We start from the raw sequence: 15,235 nt of genomic DNA, 5'->3' as shown, positions 1-15,235 counted from the left end.
TGTGTGCTCCCAAACCACTTTCTGTTCCAGTGGCTTTTGAAATGTAAAAGGATCCATAAGGAAGTCAAATCCACCAGAAGCATTTTCTTTTCACCTTTTTTGTTTTTCTTCTTAACTCCTTTTTCTCGGGAGCTGGATGATCAGATGGTAGCTTCTGAGGTGAAGCTGGATTTTGCTCTGCATGATCCAGCGTTTTCAAAATCTGATGAAATCTTCCTTCTTGTTGTCTGAAGTCATATTCTACACTATGGAAAAATGAAGAGATTTAAGCTAGTAAGTGAGAAATTCCCTCTTTAAAAATATATGGAAAGGATGCTTACCTCATTAGAATAATTTGGAATTATTCAATATTAGAGCCTCGTTAAAACACAAGGGTGTGTAGGTTACTGTTTTGAAAATAAGTTCATCTCTTAATCTTTTCTGAGGGAAACCTTTTTCTTTATATGAGTGAAGAACTCCAGCATTGTGCCCAAAACAATGGGACAAAAATTAAGGGAGAAAAAAATGAAAATGTACTAGGATGACCTTTCAATGCATTTTATTCAATGGTCGGATTTTGATGCTGTAATCTAACTCAGTCATATGCTTTGCATGAATTAAAAACTTTCACATGCTTAACTTTTGTTAAATGTGAATGTCTCCCACTAGGAGACCTGCTAAGACCAAAAATATATGAAATTAAGCAAATATGTAAGTCTGAGATAAGTGGTGTTAGTTAACAGGAAAGTAGGATGTAACACATTTTCTCTGTTGAAACCCATAATTATTACTGATGTCAAATGAAAGCCAAGATGTTAATTAGATAAGAGCAGATATGTGCACAGAAATAAACGTAAGGTTCAAAAGAATTGATGTGGACAGTGATTAAGCAGTCTGATGTTAACCAGCAGTTAAACAAAAACAAACAGAGGAAAAAAAAAAACCAACAAATGAAAAAGATGTAGTGCTGTATGTTTTTTCTTTATTTCAACCATCTTTGCTGGGCAGGAGAGTGGGAGTTGTATCAGCTATGTCTGTTGCGGAGGTTTTAGTAGGCAGAGGGGAGAATAGAAAGGAGCTGGTTGTATTTTCCATAATGCAAGCTTTTTGGGAGGAAAAAGGCATCATCAGAGGGATGTTGGGATGTCACATTAAGGCCCTGAACCTGGTTTGTGCACTGAGCAGAAGAAATCTGTAAAATTAGTAAATATGCATATCTTTAAAGACTGTTAATTGTGAGTATCGTATGTATATAGAAATCCATGAACATTGTTGAATAATATGTTAAAAATAACTAGAAGCTTGTTTCCCTTATAATTAATATGTTTTGGGGTTTTTAATGAAATAAAATAACTCAGCTGGCAAAAACAAAGCAATAAGATTATTCTAATTTAGAAGAACTGGAGAGGGATCTCTGGACAAGGAGCAATACATAATAAATATAAAAGAAGTAGAAGGAAGTGATATAAACGACAAATTTGACCACTGTCTCTTCAATTTTATTGGCTTATTGCTAAAACTGTAACTTTATACTTTTCACTAGTCACAGATCACGAGTGCTGGAGAATTAAATGTTCAGTTTATAGCATATGTAGGATAGCATCTGCTCATGTTCCTTTTTTCTTCCCTTCTTCAAAGTTTCTAATTTAACGTTGGAGAGATCATCTCTAGAGGCAAGAGGTCAATTCAGTCTTCATTTAGGACTGTCCCTTATACGCTGAGATGACTGGTTTTGGTTGCTACTTGCATTTGTTTATTATAATACAAACATTTGTCTTACAGGATCTGGATTGAAAGTCCCAAGTAATCTCACATAACCCTGCTGGATAGTTACTAAAGCTAAACTTAGAGTCACTATATACCTGGTCACTGCTGGACTGAAAAACTCTTTATTACTTTACCAATCAGTGCAATCCACACTTGGATTGATATGAGATTAGTATATTGTTTCAATCGGGTGCTGCCTAAAATGTGCATGTTAAAGATGGTTCAGTGACAGTAACCCAACATTCTGCTTGTACAGTGTTTGAATTGCTGATGAGCTAGGTTCGTTAAGAGCAGGAAAACAGGGAGCGAGATGAAACACTTGATTCTATAATTAATGACAACAGTGATGCTACGTTAGTGGAAAAAATACTTGCATGGATCTTTTAGACTACATAAAACACAGGAATTGCATGGGTTTGTCTAGAGCAAAACCTGATAACAATTACTTCTTTCAGAATGTTGTCTAATGAATATGTTATGAACTTCAGGTATTAGGTACTTAGAATGCTTTTTTCATAACCACGTCTTGTGGAACATCTCTGTAAAGTGAAAACAATTATGTTTCCTTGCTGTCTCCTGTTTTGTCTCTTAAAACTAGAAACTCTTAAGAGGAACTGTGTTCTCTTGTATGTATTCTTCTAATCGTTGCACTGTAAACCTCCAGGCACCATTATCATTATAAACTACCTAGTAAATCAAAAAGGCACATCAATGTTTTGTTACTTCCTCTGTTCTTTCCTTCAGATACTTGTGCTTGTTGCTCAGGATCTTTCCTGTATTGAAACTGTAAACTAAAAATGCAGAGTAAGCATCGTAGTTTATTATTCTGAAGAGAGAAAGCATCCTGTGGTAAAGGGTAGTTTGTACATAAATTCTAGAGAGTGACCTCTGTTCCTGTATAGTCCAATAAAAATGCATAGAGATTGTTTGTTCAGAGACAGCAACCAAGTAAAGGAAACCTGTTTTGTCCTGGATCTTCCTTTTTGTACAGATTCAGTCCATGCTCTTGGGTAAGTCATGTAACTTCCTGGAGTATCCAGTGGACTGTGGAGAAGACTAACAACTTTGTCTCAGAGGAGTTGCGGTGTTTAATTTCTGACTTGTCCATTACTTTGAGATTTCACTACCAGAGGTTTAGGACATCAATTCTCAACTGAGTTGAATGTTGAACAATAGGTTCCAATGCTGTGTCCAGCCCTGACTTTACCTAACAAGCTTATTAAGCTCTTTAATAAATTTGGCTCACGTAGAAAATGCGTTGTGAAAAACACTTCCATATGGATATAATCTATTCATTATATCCATAAAAAAATTTAAAGTCATAGTGCTTACGAACTGGTGAAGCTAATGGTCTGCCATATTCTTTGAAATGAAGGAAAAATTTTCAACCTAAAAGAGAAATTCTCTTACCCTTTATTTTTGTAAATGGAAACATGTTTAAATACGTAAAACTTCTGGAATACTAATATGTATGAATATCTTTGAAGGGATAAAAAATTTCTAGGAGATGTTTCAACTCAACTTCTCCTTAATTTTGCAGCATAAAGTCTAACTTCAGTACCTGATCTTCACAATATGTGACTGGCAAGTTCGTTTTCCACTGAGCTTTTTTAAAAAAATAAACTTTAAAACAGTACAGCACATCAGAAATGTGATATGTATATCAAGGAAAAAGACCACGCGATTTAAGTAATTAGCTCATCTACTGCAAAGTCCTTTAAGTAAAGTGTCCCTCACAAAAAAGGAATGCAAAAAGACAGGATTAAAATAGCAGTATTATAATTTCTCCACTCCCTTTGGTTTGAATACATATTCTCTACCTCTCCAAATGAGGCCTAAGATATCATACGTAAGTTTTGACCATGCATTCATCTTCCTCTTCATTCTCTTAAGTCTGCAGTGTATGGCAGTACTGGAGAGGAGCTAAAGTGGTGAAGTGTGAGCTCCAGCTCCGATTATGCTGCATTTGTGCCATGTGTTACTTAATATTCTGTGAAGAGCCCAATGACTCTTATAGAATCAAATAACCGGTGTGTGTGTTCTGCCTCATAACTGAGGTTGCAGAGATCAGATAATGTGCTTATAAATTGGTGGAAGCCCTATAAAATCCCTTGCTGAGTGGACAAGCTACATGTGCAGTATAACCAAGACTTTGTACCTGCTAGCTTTTTGGTTAATGGCTGGCAAGCTGAAGACTCTTACAATGTGTTTGTATAGACATAGCATTTGAAACATGTACAGCTTTCGGAACACAGTACTACAAAGTTTTTTGGTCGTAAGAGTTTATGTTAAACTGCAGTTTAAATTTGGAGTAACCTACACTCAAATTGCACTCTCTCAAAATAATAACAAATAAACATTTACTGAAGTGAGAAGTGTGGGAGTTTTGTTTTGCACATAAACATGAACTGTAGCTATAGCTTACTGGCATTTGGAGAATTGAATGTTTATCTTTTCCAAGATCTAAATTTATTACAGAAATCGTAGCTTTAAAAATGTAACACACAAAGGGAATTTCATCGTCAGAAACGGCATCAAAGGTTTTCAAAGCATGCTAGTAATAATAATGCTGTGAAGCATTAGAGTGAGATTTCTATTTGAATTCTCAGAAGTACAGTACCTCTTTCAGATAACACCAATATTCATTGTTTTCTACTTGGGAAAACAAACAAACCACCTCACACATACCGCTTGGTCTTCTGTTAAAAACTGGATTAATAATAGTTGAAACCTTTTATAGGTGTGAGCAAAACATTGTGTTGTACATTTGTGAGAGATATACAGACAATACAAAATTGTGTGAAGGAGTGAAGTACCTGTAAATGATACATGCGGTGTTCTGACAGGTGCTGCAGTTGTTGAGGTCTTGACCAGTGTGATAGAAGTTACGCCTGTAATAGACAGTTGTTCATGTAATGTGTATTTATAGATACATAAACAGATCTCTGAATCTTTTATGAATAAAAGTAATTCTGTTCACCACTTCTATTATCCTTACTAAAAATTCTAGTGTCAAATTCTAATTTAGAAGGTTGCTTTAAAAAACCCAAACCCTATGTTGATTTATGTTTTTGTCTTGCATCTTTCCCACCTCATGCTGTTAAGATTCTGTTTGTTGGTTCTTGCATGAATATTTGTTATGAAAACACTTAGACATGCGACTGCTTCTTATAAACACACTTGAAAGTATTTGAATATCCATGCTTTTGGTGAATGAATCTGATCTCTACCCTTATGCTTTCCATTCTTTCCCCTTTTCATGTTTCTTCACTTGAGTATAAACAAGTCAGATTTTTACTGCTGACAGTATACAAATTTGGAGCATTGAGAAAACAAGAAAAGTGACTTTCATACTTAACACCAACTAGAGTTGAATTATTTTTATGATGGAGAGATCTGCATTAGAAACAGTTTGAGGTCGGTGGCTCATTACATCTGAAGGATGCGTAACACATTTAACGAGTTTTATTTGAATTAGGGGAGTTCAGTTGGTACCAAAATCATTGTCTGATTGCTTTTGAAATTAAAGTGGAGGTTCTTCACATGCGTCGTTGTGCTACCTCCACAAATACTTGGAATGTTCAGTTTTACTGCTAGATGATTCTAGCAAGATGGATTGGAGCTTATAATTGAATCTCAGGGTGAAACTTTGGCAAAATTTTTGTTTTCAGCCATGTGGTTACTGAACAGAAATGGACTATAAATATTGCTGAATAATCTGACTGTGCTTCACTGCAAGTTACTCTTTGTAATGGTCAGATTTGCAACATACTTGAAACTTGTCCACTCTGTCACACATAACTACATGCAGGGGAGGAGTGGGTATTTTTTTCTGTAATTTCCTAAGGAACCATAGTTGGGTGGTAGTTCTATGAAATATACTATAAACAAGTGATTGCTTAAGCTTGACACATACTTGGATTCCCACCCCACCCTGCCTCAAATCTTGCTTCTAAACCGAACTTTTGGGTTTTGGTGTTTTGTAAATGTTTTTGCATTTTTGTTACCAGTATGTCTACGTGGATTTTGTCTGTTGTGTCTAGGCCATTACAAAGTTGGTGCTAGAAAATCATATGGGCTTTTCAGATAGAGAAAAATGACTCGGAACAACCTTCTGAGAGAGGATAGCTGGAGCTGAGTTATATGGGAAAAATGTTACATGGAATAAAAATTTATGTGGGCACAGTGGAGACTAACAGAAGTATTTTCATGCTAACAGCCAGATGGACATTACTGGTTAATGTTTCCACATAGAAAAGGTAATCTGTACAAAGTAAAATTACATGTTAACTTGATTTATATTATTTTAATTTTTTAAATGAGTGTAAATTTGTCTTTGGAGTGTGAGTTGGAGAATTATTCATCAGAAATGCAAGAAGGTGTGATTTCAATTTCCAGATAAAATACTTTGAGAAAGAAAGGATTCTTCAAAATAGATTTATTTTTCTTCAGAAGTTGTAAGAAAATTGTGGCTTCAGTTAGTTATATCCTGACAGTTTTTGCACAGCCACACTAACCTTTTCTGCCCACATGGGAACAAGTGCAAAGACCTGGTGCGGAGTCACGTGAGCAAGTCAGTGTCACGTTCTGTGCTATTTCTGTGCAACTGAACCTACACAAAAATCTCAATGCAGCCTTTTTTGTGGTGTTTGCAGAGTTTGTGGAAATGTGGAAGATTATCAAATTTATTCCTTAATTGTAGTCAGTAAATACTATCGATAAAATAGTTTCTAGATATCTTAGATGCATTTATTGTAAGTAGGAGCTGCTGTTAATGGTTTGGAAAGCATTATTAGGATATTCTAAAACCTGTTTTCAGCACAGAAATAATTTGTAACCTTGTCCTAGAAAGGTGTCCAATCTTTAGACATTAGTTGCATTTATAGTAGTAGTGTTATTACTTATAATGGATAAATAAGTTGCATAAATAATCTGAACACATAAATAATGCTTGCAGCCTTGGCTAATAGTCACTAAATAAAGGTCATGCGTTCTTATGGCAGTGCAGAAAGCAGTCATTCTAAAATCTGAGATTCCGAAGTGAGTTCTTGCCTAACAGTCTTCACATGCTGTATGTTCATAGTTTTAATCCCTTTTAAGCACCTACCTCGACCTCCCGTGAAATCTTCCTGACATACTGAAGCTCTTGAAGTTTACCTGGCATTGTGCCTTTTCCTGTTCTTAAGGCATTTCTTTTAAGCAGCTGTGTTTTGTGGTATTGTGAAATGTAACTAGCGATGTGGTCCCCAAATGTCTGCAGATGCTATGCTTTAGACACTAATCCTTTTGCTTGCTTATGAAGGCAGTAATAATTTATTGAACAGAAGCATGTTTGTGCTGATCTCAACTGTTTCAGCAATAGGACTGCTTTGGCAATAAATGCATCTCTGACCTGGCTAGTAAGAGATAGTTGGCTTGCCATAGGTTTCTGTTACACTACATCAGTACATTAGAGTGCTGGGTTTTGTTGTTCTACTGCGTACAGATTTTAGCTAGATGGAGACTGCCAACTCTCAGGTGTCAGTGGCTTTGTATCTGACACAATAAATCTCAATAAAAAAGGGAGTTAATAAACTATCTCATACTGGCTTTAGTAAAGGCAGTGTCAGCTAAAGCCAAACTATAAAGAGACTTGCTTCTCTGCCGAGGCCCAAATACCAGGAAAAGGGCATAAGATACCGTTTTTGCAAGCTCATCTTTAAATATTGCAGGAAAGATTTTTTTCAGCAGCAAAGGTTAAAAGAATGCTAACATCTACTTTACACTTCTGATGAATTACTAGTATTAAAATGCACCATACCCTTCACTGAGGGCTCTGGATTTTTCCAGGTCTTGGATTACGTTCAAAAGGACTTTAATCTTCTCCTGGTTCGACTGCAAGGATTCCTCTACAGACTGCAGCCTGCCTTGTAGGGCACAGAGTTCGCCATGTGCCACATGAATTTGATTTATTTCGCTAATCTCTTTGTTGGTTTGTGGTTTTATTTCATTCCTTGGCAGATAAGACTTTATGTGAAATCCTTCTAAACAGCTGTTACACTGGGAAACATCTGACTGGGTAGAATTTTTCTCCGTTTCAGTATTATATGACAGAACAGATTTTGACGCATTAGTGCTGGTTGGTGACATTATTGTGTGATCATCATTTGTTAATGTCACACAGCTGGAATCTGTTTTGTGCTCTCCTGCCTGTTGATAGTCTCTGAGGAAACAAGGAGATGAACTGTGATTTGATGGAGGTGATAATGGAGTAGTTTCCTTACTGCTTACTTCTTTGCTGGCTACAAGCGACTCAGAATCACTTTTGTCTCCTTCACAAGAGTCAGAATGAGGATTACATTCACTGCAGTTAGTGGAATTGCTTAGGCAAGGGTATGCTTTTTCAGAATTAGATGACAGCGTGCTGTTTTCATTATCTTCATTGCTACTTATGACCGTAGAAGAATGCAGTGAATTACTTAAATTCATGGTTGTGTCTGGTGCATCCACGGAAACATTGCTGTCTTGTGGAAAACTCACATGTATGTATTCAGGCACCTGTGTAGAAACAGTTGTCTTCTCTGATACTGAGAAATCATCTGAGTGGATAGGTCTATTGCTTTGTGCTTTTGATGGTCTTTGACTTAACTGACTGTCCACCTCACTATTCCTAAATCCATCTTCCAAATGATTACTTATTCTTAAGTAACAGAGATCTGAAGACATAATGTCTTGTTCAGAAAGATTACCATTTACTTTGATAGAATTTGCAGGCTCAGTTGGCATTTCTGTTAATGATTTGCTTACTGTCAGCTTTTTCTTTTTAAAAACCGGGAAGTGTTTCCTGAGGCTAGGAGATGTTTGTATGGCAATATTCTGAAGTCCCTTCTGAGCCCTTGGAAAAGATGGAGATTGATGTAGCAAAAAACTGTGATCCCTAAATATTTCTGTTTTTCCAGTCGTGAATGCTATATCTTGGGCAGGATTAGTATCCAGTTCTGTCTTTGTGTTCACACCATCATCCTTGAATCGAACTTGCTGAGATTTGGTCCTGCGGTGGTATGGCTGTCTCATAAAATCAGCTGAATCCAGACTGTTCCTTTTCAATAGTACTGGGCGCATTTTCATGTTTTGCTGGGCCATAGAATCGCAATTTAAAGTCTGTAAGTAACGTGTTTCTTTGCGACCCATTTCAGTTGTCATTTGAACTGTGTATTAAGATTGTTCCTAAGATGCAAGTGAATACCTTACTCCTGAAGAAGCTAATCTTTTCATTCTTCTTGTTGTTGTTATGTATACTTTTAACTGACGTGCTCTCTTTAGGGATGCTCTTTCAAATTTAATTGCTGATTAGACCAAACACTAAGATAAAGAAATTAAATAATCAAACTTAAGGAAAGACTTCTTGTAGCTAGGGAATGCAGAAATCCTTGCGTTCTGAAGCTAACGTGATCTTCGTATTACAAAATTGCAACAGGCCGTTTTGCTTACAGTTTAACTAATTTGAAGGTAAGATTAAGTCTATGGCTTTTCTGATGGCTCTTATTTGACAGTCAGCTCTCCATTAGTGATCCAGCTTTTTTTATGATGGACCAGTCACATATGTTTTATTTGCATGTTGTCTAAACAACAAGCATAATAACTTTTGGGGGCATTTTCATTTCTGATGCATAGTTTTACTGATGGAATATATCCATTAATACCAAACTGAATTGCTTTCTTTAGAGAGAGTTTTTCTTCTTCAGCCATCTTTTTAATGTTGCAAATGAAACCAATCTTCCCAAACAGTTAAGCAAAACGTAACCACTTCTGACCAGGCAAAAATACAGCATCCAGTGGGTTTCAGTGAGAGAAGTTATTGATGTGTAGTTGTTACTTCAGTTCATGCAAATACAAGGCCAGTCCTATCCAACAGACTGTTTCATTTGGGGAAGTTCTGTAAATACTTTGGCATCAGAAGAGTGGTCCAGACCGAATAACCAGGAAATGCAGAATAACAGGAAATGTTTCCTGAAAGTAAAAAGACAACAGTTGTAGGTGAACAAACTGCCAAACACTGTAATTTTCTTCTGCTGTCTCCTAACAACTTTTCATCTCCAGTGGTTTTGTAACTTTGACAGTGAGATACTTGACAGAAACTGAAAAATGTTTTATAATTTTGAAGTGCCTAAAGTTTTCTTCATATGAAATACAAAACACCAAAAACAGATGTAAAATATTCAGAGTAGTAGTTTTCTCTGTGATCAGTACTCATGTGCAGGCCTGAATCTGGTCCCAAATATACATCTTAAAACTTAAATCTTCAGATTTGAAGATGGCTATTAAATCTTGTTATGGATGAAATATAAAAAAACCTGAAGAATACAAATGTGAGCTCTTAATTTGGAGGCAAGCTGAGGTTCTAACAAAACTCAGAATTTTAAAATTTTTTTAGAGTTCCTCATTTTGAAGTGTTCAGATTTGAGTACAACTCTTGGTCAAGGAAAAATAAGTTTATTTTAAAATGCGATTAGTGCAAATGGAACCTTTTCTGGGGAGATGAAATCTCTTTCCTATACAGTATCAATTATTTTGGAATCAAGACTGAAATTGTCTGCACGTACGTCTAAAGTGTTCGACTCAGTTTGCATGCAGGAGACTGGCCTCTAAAGCTGTGGTTTGTCATGCTTGTCCAGAGCTCATCATAAAAAACCAAACTTTAAACATTTTGAGTGACCACTAAAACTTACATTTCTGAAAAACAGTTAGGACAATAATATAGTCATAACGACCACGTATTACATTAGCAAGACTGGAGGAAAGTAAGAGAACATATTTTATTATGGAGCCAGCTATTATCAAAGTTTTACTTGCAAGTATTTTAGTCTTTTTCAAGTGTAATATAACTACTAATCTTTTTTGTACCCCAAAAAATAAAGCTTCAACCCATTTGTCACAGCTGGCACTTCAATTATGAGATTGTTTGCCACAGACACATTTTATTCATAGGTTAAAGTGTAATGAGCATTGACCACTTTCAAGTTCTCTGTATTTATTCTATAAAAACAGTATTATTAGTGAAATTTGAAGTGCTAATGAATTGTCGCTCCAAATGCAGATGATGGATGTACCCCCTGCACTGAGTACCAGGATGGGTCGTTTGTAAGTTTGTGCTCAAATGTACACGTGGATGATTCCTTTGAGCTAGGCAGTCACACCCAGGCTGTTTAATGGTATGTTTTACTGATTGAAGGGTTGGAGAGTGTATTGTTTCCTCTTTCCTGGAATATGAACCCATATGCTATGATGTGTTGACCAGTGGCACAACAGGGTGTGGGAAAGACATGTAACAATGCATTGCTAATGAATATGTGATGTACTGGAGCTGCAGTAAGAAAATACCAAGGCAGTAAAAGTGAAAACTAAGTCTTGCACTTCAGCCATGTGAGTAGACAGCTTCACATATGACTAGCGATCACAGAGGCCAAGACTAATCTTGTTGCTTCAATATTTTTATGTCAAAATGTAAGTTACTTTGATAGAATTTTGTTGGCAACCATTCTGTTACAAATTTAGATTCGTTATGGCTTCCTGAGATAGGACATACAGATGAGTGTATGCCATATATAGTTTGTTCCAGTTATGTACATTTAACTTGTATGCATTTTAGCCAGGACTTCTCACTCCACGTTTCTACAGCGTGAAGGATGGTTTTGCTGTTTCTTACCCAAATAATCTGTGGGATAGACTTCATCACAAATGTGAATTCTCCTACCCAAATCAATCCAGAATAGTTTGAGCCAAAATTTGGTATATGCAATGAATAGTGCTGGACTAGTAGCGGATTTTAAGCTCTGAATTTCAAAACTCGCTTGTGAGATGTACCTGTATGTAAAATGTCTTTCCTGTGCTTTTAATAAGTTATGCTAAATCTGAAACCAGCTGCTAGAATAGAATAGAATAGGGATAAGAGGAGAAATTTATGCAAAATACGGGAAATATTCTATGGGATTTTTAATAATCCAACATAGTTTGCTTTTAGGATTACAGTGATTTTTTTAAGACTGGGGCTAAATTCCCAGCATAGTGTTAATTTACTATTAATCCTGTTCCCTGTTAATTTACTGGTGATTTCATTCGCTGTACTACTTCCATTATCTTAGCGTACCTTTTATTTAAGCATTGTACAAACTTTACCATATTTAATTTATAAGAATTGATGAGATGGGTGTAGTGGGAAAGACCTTGTTACAGAATATAGCAAACTTATGTAGCCTCGTGTAACATTTAGGCAATGTAATATAATTTAAGCTAAGCAATAATGTGATATTCTATTACTAAGTTTTAGAAGAAAATGAGTGTTGGATGATTTCACTGCGGAGAGAAATGTTGCGTAAGATATTGAGAAAAAAATTATGTACATTAATACCAAATTTTACTTTCATATATACTAGCATTAAGTCGCTTAAATCACTGTACTGCTCGTTCACTGGAAACAAGTATACACGATAAACAAGTCAAACAGTTTCTGCAAATACGGTTCCAGTGCCAAGTTCTGAATTCTCATAACATCCACTAATTACTGGAGGCTTTTTACAGTTTTGTTTGAGAATTTATCCAAATATTGCAGTAGCATTCTCCACTTCCCATCACAGCTGCTGTGCTCCAGGCAGGTGGACTACTTTAAAAGTTATAGTTGCCCAATTAAATTCAGAAAGAAGCTTTAGAAATCTAATCCTTTGTGTTTTAAATACAAGTAAAAAGCCCTTAAGGGTTTTAGGAGAGCTCTCTACTTTGGCTATAGAGGCATATGGGCTAGATTCTTGCATTCTTAATTTGCAAATTGCTGTTTTAATTCTGCATGACTTTTAGCTGCCTTGGCATCCACTAGTCTGGGGTTCATATGAATTGTTGTAATGAAAGTTTTGATGCTGTTATTTATATTAAATCAAGCTGAAATAAAAAATATATGGATAGGAATGCTCAAATATTTGGCTTGAAAACCCAAACCAGTGAATTTCAATGAGTTATAGGTGTCTATATTTAGATTAACAAATCAGTGTAACATGGCCAATTTCTAAGTTTAAGTAACATTTTCCCTTGCCCAGGATATAATTCTTCATTCTTTTCTGGCACAGCAATTTACAGGTCTTGTTTTGCTCATTATTTCACATTGACTGAAGTATGAAAAATTCTAAGAATCTGTTTTATAGAAATGCTTTCAATGTATTAATTTAACATGTCACTCACAACAAAGAGAGTATGTCAGTTTTAAATTTATGTCTTGTAATAATAATAACAACAACAGTTTTGGTAGGAGAAAGTTACTGGGATTTGATGTCTGCCAGGGTTCCCTGACCTCGCATCCAGCTATCCAGCCTCTTCCTCCCTGTCCCTTCCCTGGGCAGCTGCTCATCAGTCCTGAGGAAATGCCTTGTGCCTTGGTTGTTTTGCTTAATTAGCACTGTGGATTTGTTCCAATCTCTTCATTCACTGGTTGTTGAAGCAAGTAGCCTATTAGGTGCTTGATAGTTAATGTTATTTTTAAATGGTGCATATTTCATGCTCCTCTCTGCAGTGTTGTGAGTATGTGAATCTGACTGATAGATACTGTTGCATTTTTTTCTTTTATGCTTGGCTTATACTGTTAAAGCAAATCTTGATTTTTTTTAAAGTCTGTACATGCTTTGTGCACATGCTTCTTAATGGTGATAGTTACTCTCCAGTGTAAATTTATTCTAGCTCAATTGTAATTGTATTCCAGGGTGTAATAAGTTAATTGCCTGGAAAAAACCAAGGTGCAAAGCCTGCCACCCCAAACAGCAATGGAACTGGTTTTCCAACCTCAAGATTGTGTTTTTGAGTTCTTAGAAATGCACACACAGTTTAGTTAGCCAGCCAGGCAGAGGAAATTTGACCTATAAAGAGAGAGTTATGTCTTTTTGTAATTATTCTTTCATCTTTCCTGCCTCTGCCTTCCTGATTTCTTGAAGAGAGTTAAACACATTTTTTGGTTCCTATTTCAGTTTAATGACTGAAGCTATGAGTAGAGGAGTGCTGCTGGTAAGGATAAGTGGAGATTATGGGAAACTGCATGAATTGAAAAAGCATGTAGTAAAGGGCAGTGGGGATTTTGGAAGAGTGCAGATGTGAGAGTGTGGTGGTTCTGGGGGTTTTCTGCACTTTGTGGAAAAAGCTAAATATTTGACATGGTTTTCAAACTCATTCAGTTGCAGTTTGACACCTTAATTTTCCATTTTACTAGTTTGCTCAAAAAAAAGTAGTGTTTTTCCTTGTAGTGAAAGTGTGGCATATATTTGTAGTATTTTGCTTTTCTTTTATGCATGTGTTAAAGCCAGTATTTATTGAAAAACAAGTTTGGACAGACCCTCTTCAATAAAGAAATAAAGTCACTAGGCTAAAAGCATTTTGTGAGGGCTTTCAGCAGGAAGATGATTAGTGTAATTTACCTTGTTGAACTTTTGAGCATCAGCACTTTAAACTTCCTGATTCCCTCTAAATTTTTGCCACTTCCAGATGATCTATCTACCAAAGATTAAACAGCAGATAAATTCAAGCATTATAGATACAATGATAGCTGACAGAACTGTAATAACTGTAAGATAATATATTCAGACTGAGTAGTTTTATGTCATGTCTGATTTGTGTTTTATCCTGTGTAATATAGATTTTCTATGATATGCATCTAGATGGACATTTTTGTTTTAAAGAGTCATCTTGATTTATTTAATTATGGTTTGTGTTTGATGATAAGCTGTTTCCTAGGTGGGAGAACCATGATCCTCAGTTTCTAAGAAATTTGTGTGACTGTCACTTTCCCTTCATGTTGCAAATCTCTCCAATATTCCGAAGCTATTGGCGGGACAAGAGGCTGCATGTGTTGCGGCCTTTCTGAACTGCGTGCTTGTTAATGGCTGGATGACAGACTAAACACTGCAGAGGACTCATTCCATATGCAGGTTCACCCCTGCCTTTCAAAAAGAAAAATCAATGTCTGAAATGAATCTTTTTTGATTAACAAGTATGAATTCATGCTTTAAGTGCATTGGTTTGGATGTCAGCTGTCTTCATGTTCATTTTCTATCTCTGTCAAGAACTTCGACAATAGATGTTGGCCAAGCTGTTTAATTTAGCCAAATCTCTACATTTTATAAAGCTCTTGTTGGCTTTTTTCCTCAAAATAATGAGAGATGTTGAGGATAAGTTTAGATACACTTCTGAAATCCCTGCAGACTAAAGTGAAACATACATCACCAGATAGCATGAAGAGCTAGAGATGGATTTAAAACCATGGGAATTGGATGATGCTAAGAATTCTCTCCTTTCCCCTTTTCCTGCCCTTTTGTCACAATAATACAACCTTAGCTGAACTGCATTGGGTTCCCCTTGTCCCCAGGCCTAAATGTAAACAATAGTTTGAAGTTGACTGTCTATGTTCTCCCTCCATCTGCAGACCTGAGTCAAGTTTAGTGCTTTGCCTTCTTTCTTCTTTTCAGTGCAGCACAAGTTT

The 15,235-nt window shown here is 36.0% G+C and overlaps 2 protein-coding genes across 2 annotated transcripts in view; one reads left to right on the top strand and one right to left on the bottom strand.

The window, feature by feature from the left end:
* Positions 1 to 15,235, top strand: part of DOCK2 (dedicator of cytokinesis 2) — a 202,482-nt gene that overhangs the window by 78,961 nt on the left and 108,286 nt on the right. The window lies entirely within an intron of this gene.
* Positions 65 to 8,883, bottom strand: INSYN2B (inhibitory synaptic factor family member 2B). The gene is made up of 3 exons (XM_050905184.1): positions 7,547 to 8,883; positions 4,563 to 4,637; positions 65 to 245 (listed from the first exon to the last, which is right to left on the bottom strand). Exons 1-3 carry the CDS (start codon positions 8,866 to 8,868, stop codon positions 65 to 67), a joined length of 1,578 nt encoding a protein of 525 aa, XP_050761141.1. The 5' UTR covers positions 8,869 to 8,883.

The sequence above is a fragment of the Gymnogyps californianus genome, chromosome 14 (assembly GCF_018139145.2).
Source record: "Gymnogyps californianus isolate 813 chromosome 14, ASM1813914v2, whole genome shotgun sequence".
Lineage (NCBI taxonomy): Eukaryota > Metazoa > Chordata > Aves > Accipitriformes > Cathartidae > Gymnogyps > Gymnogyps californianus.
Note: the sequence above shows the minus strand (reverse complement) of the source record. Positions and strands in the feature narration are given on the sequence as shown.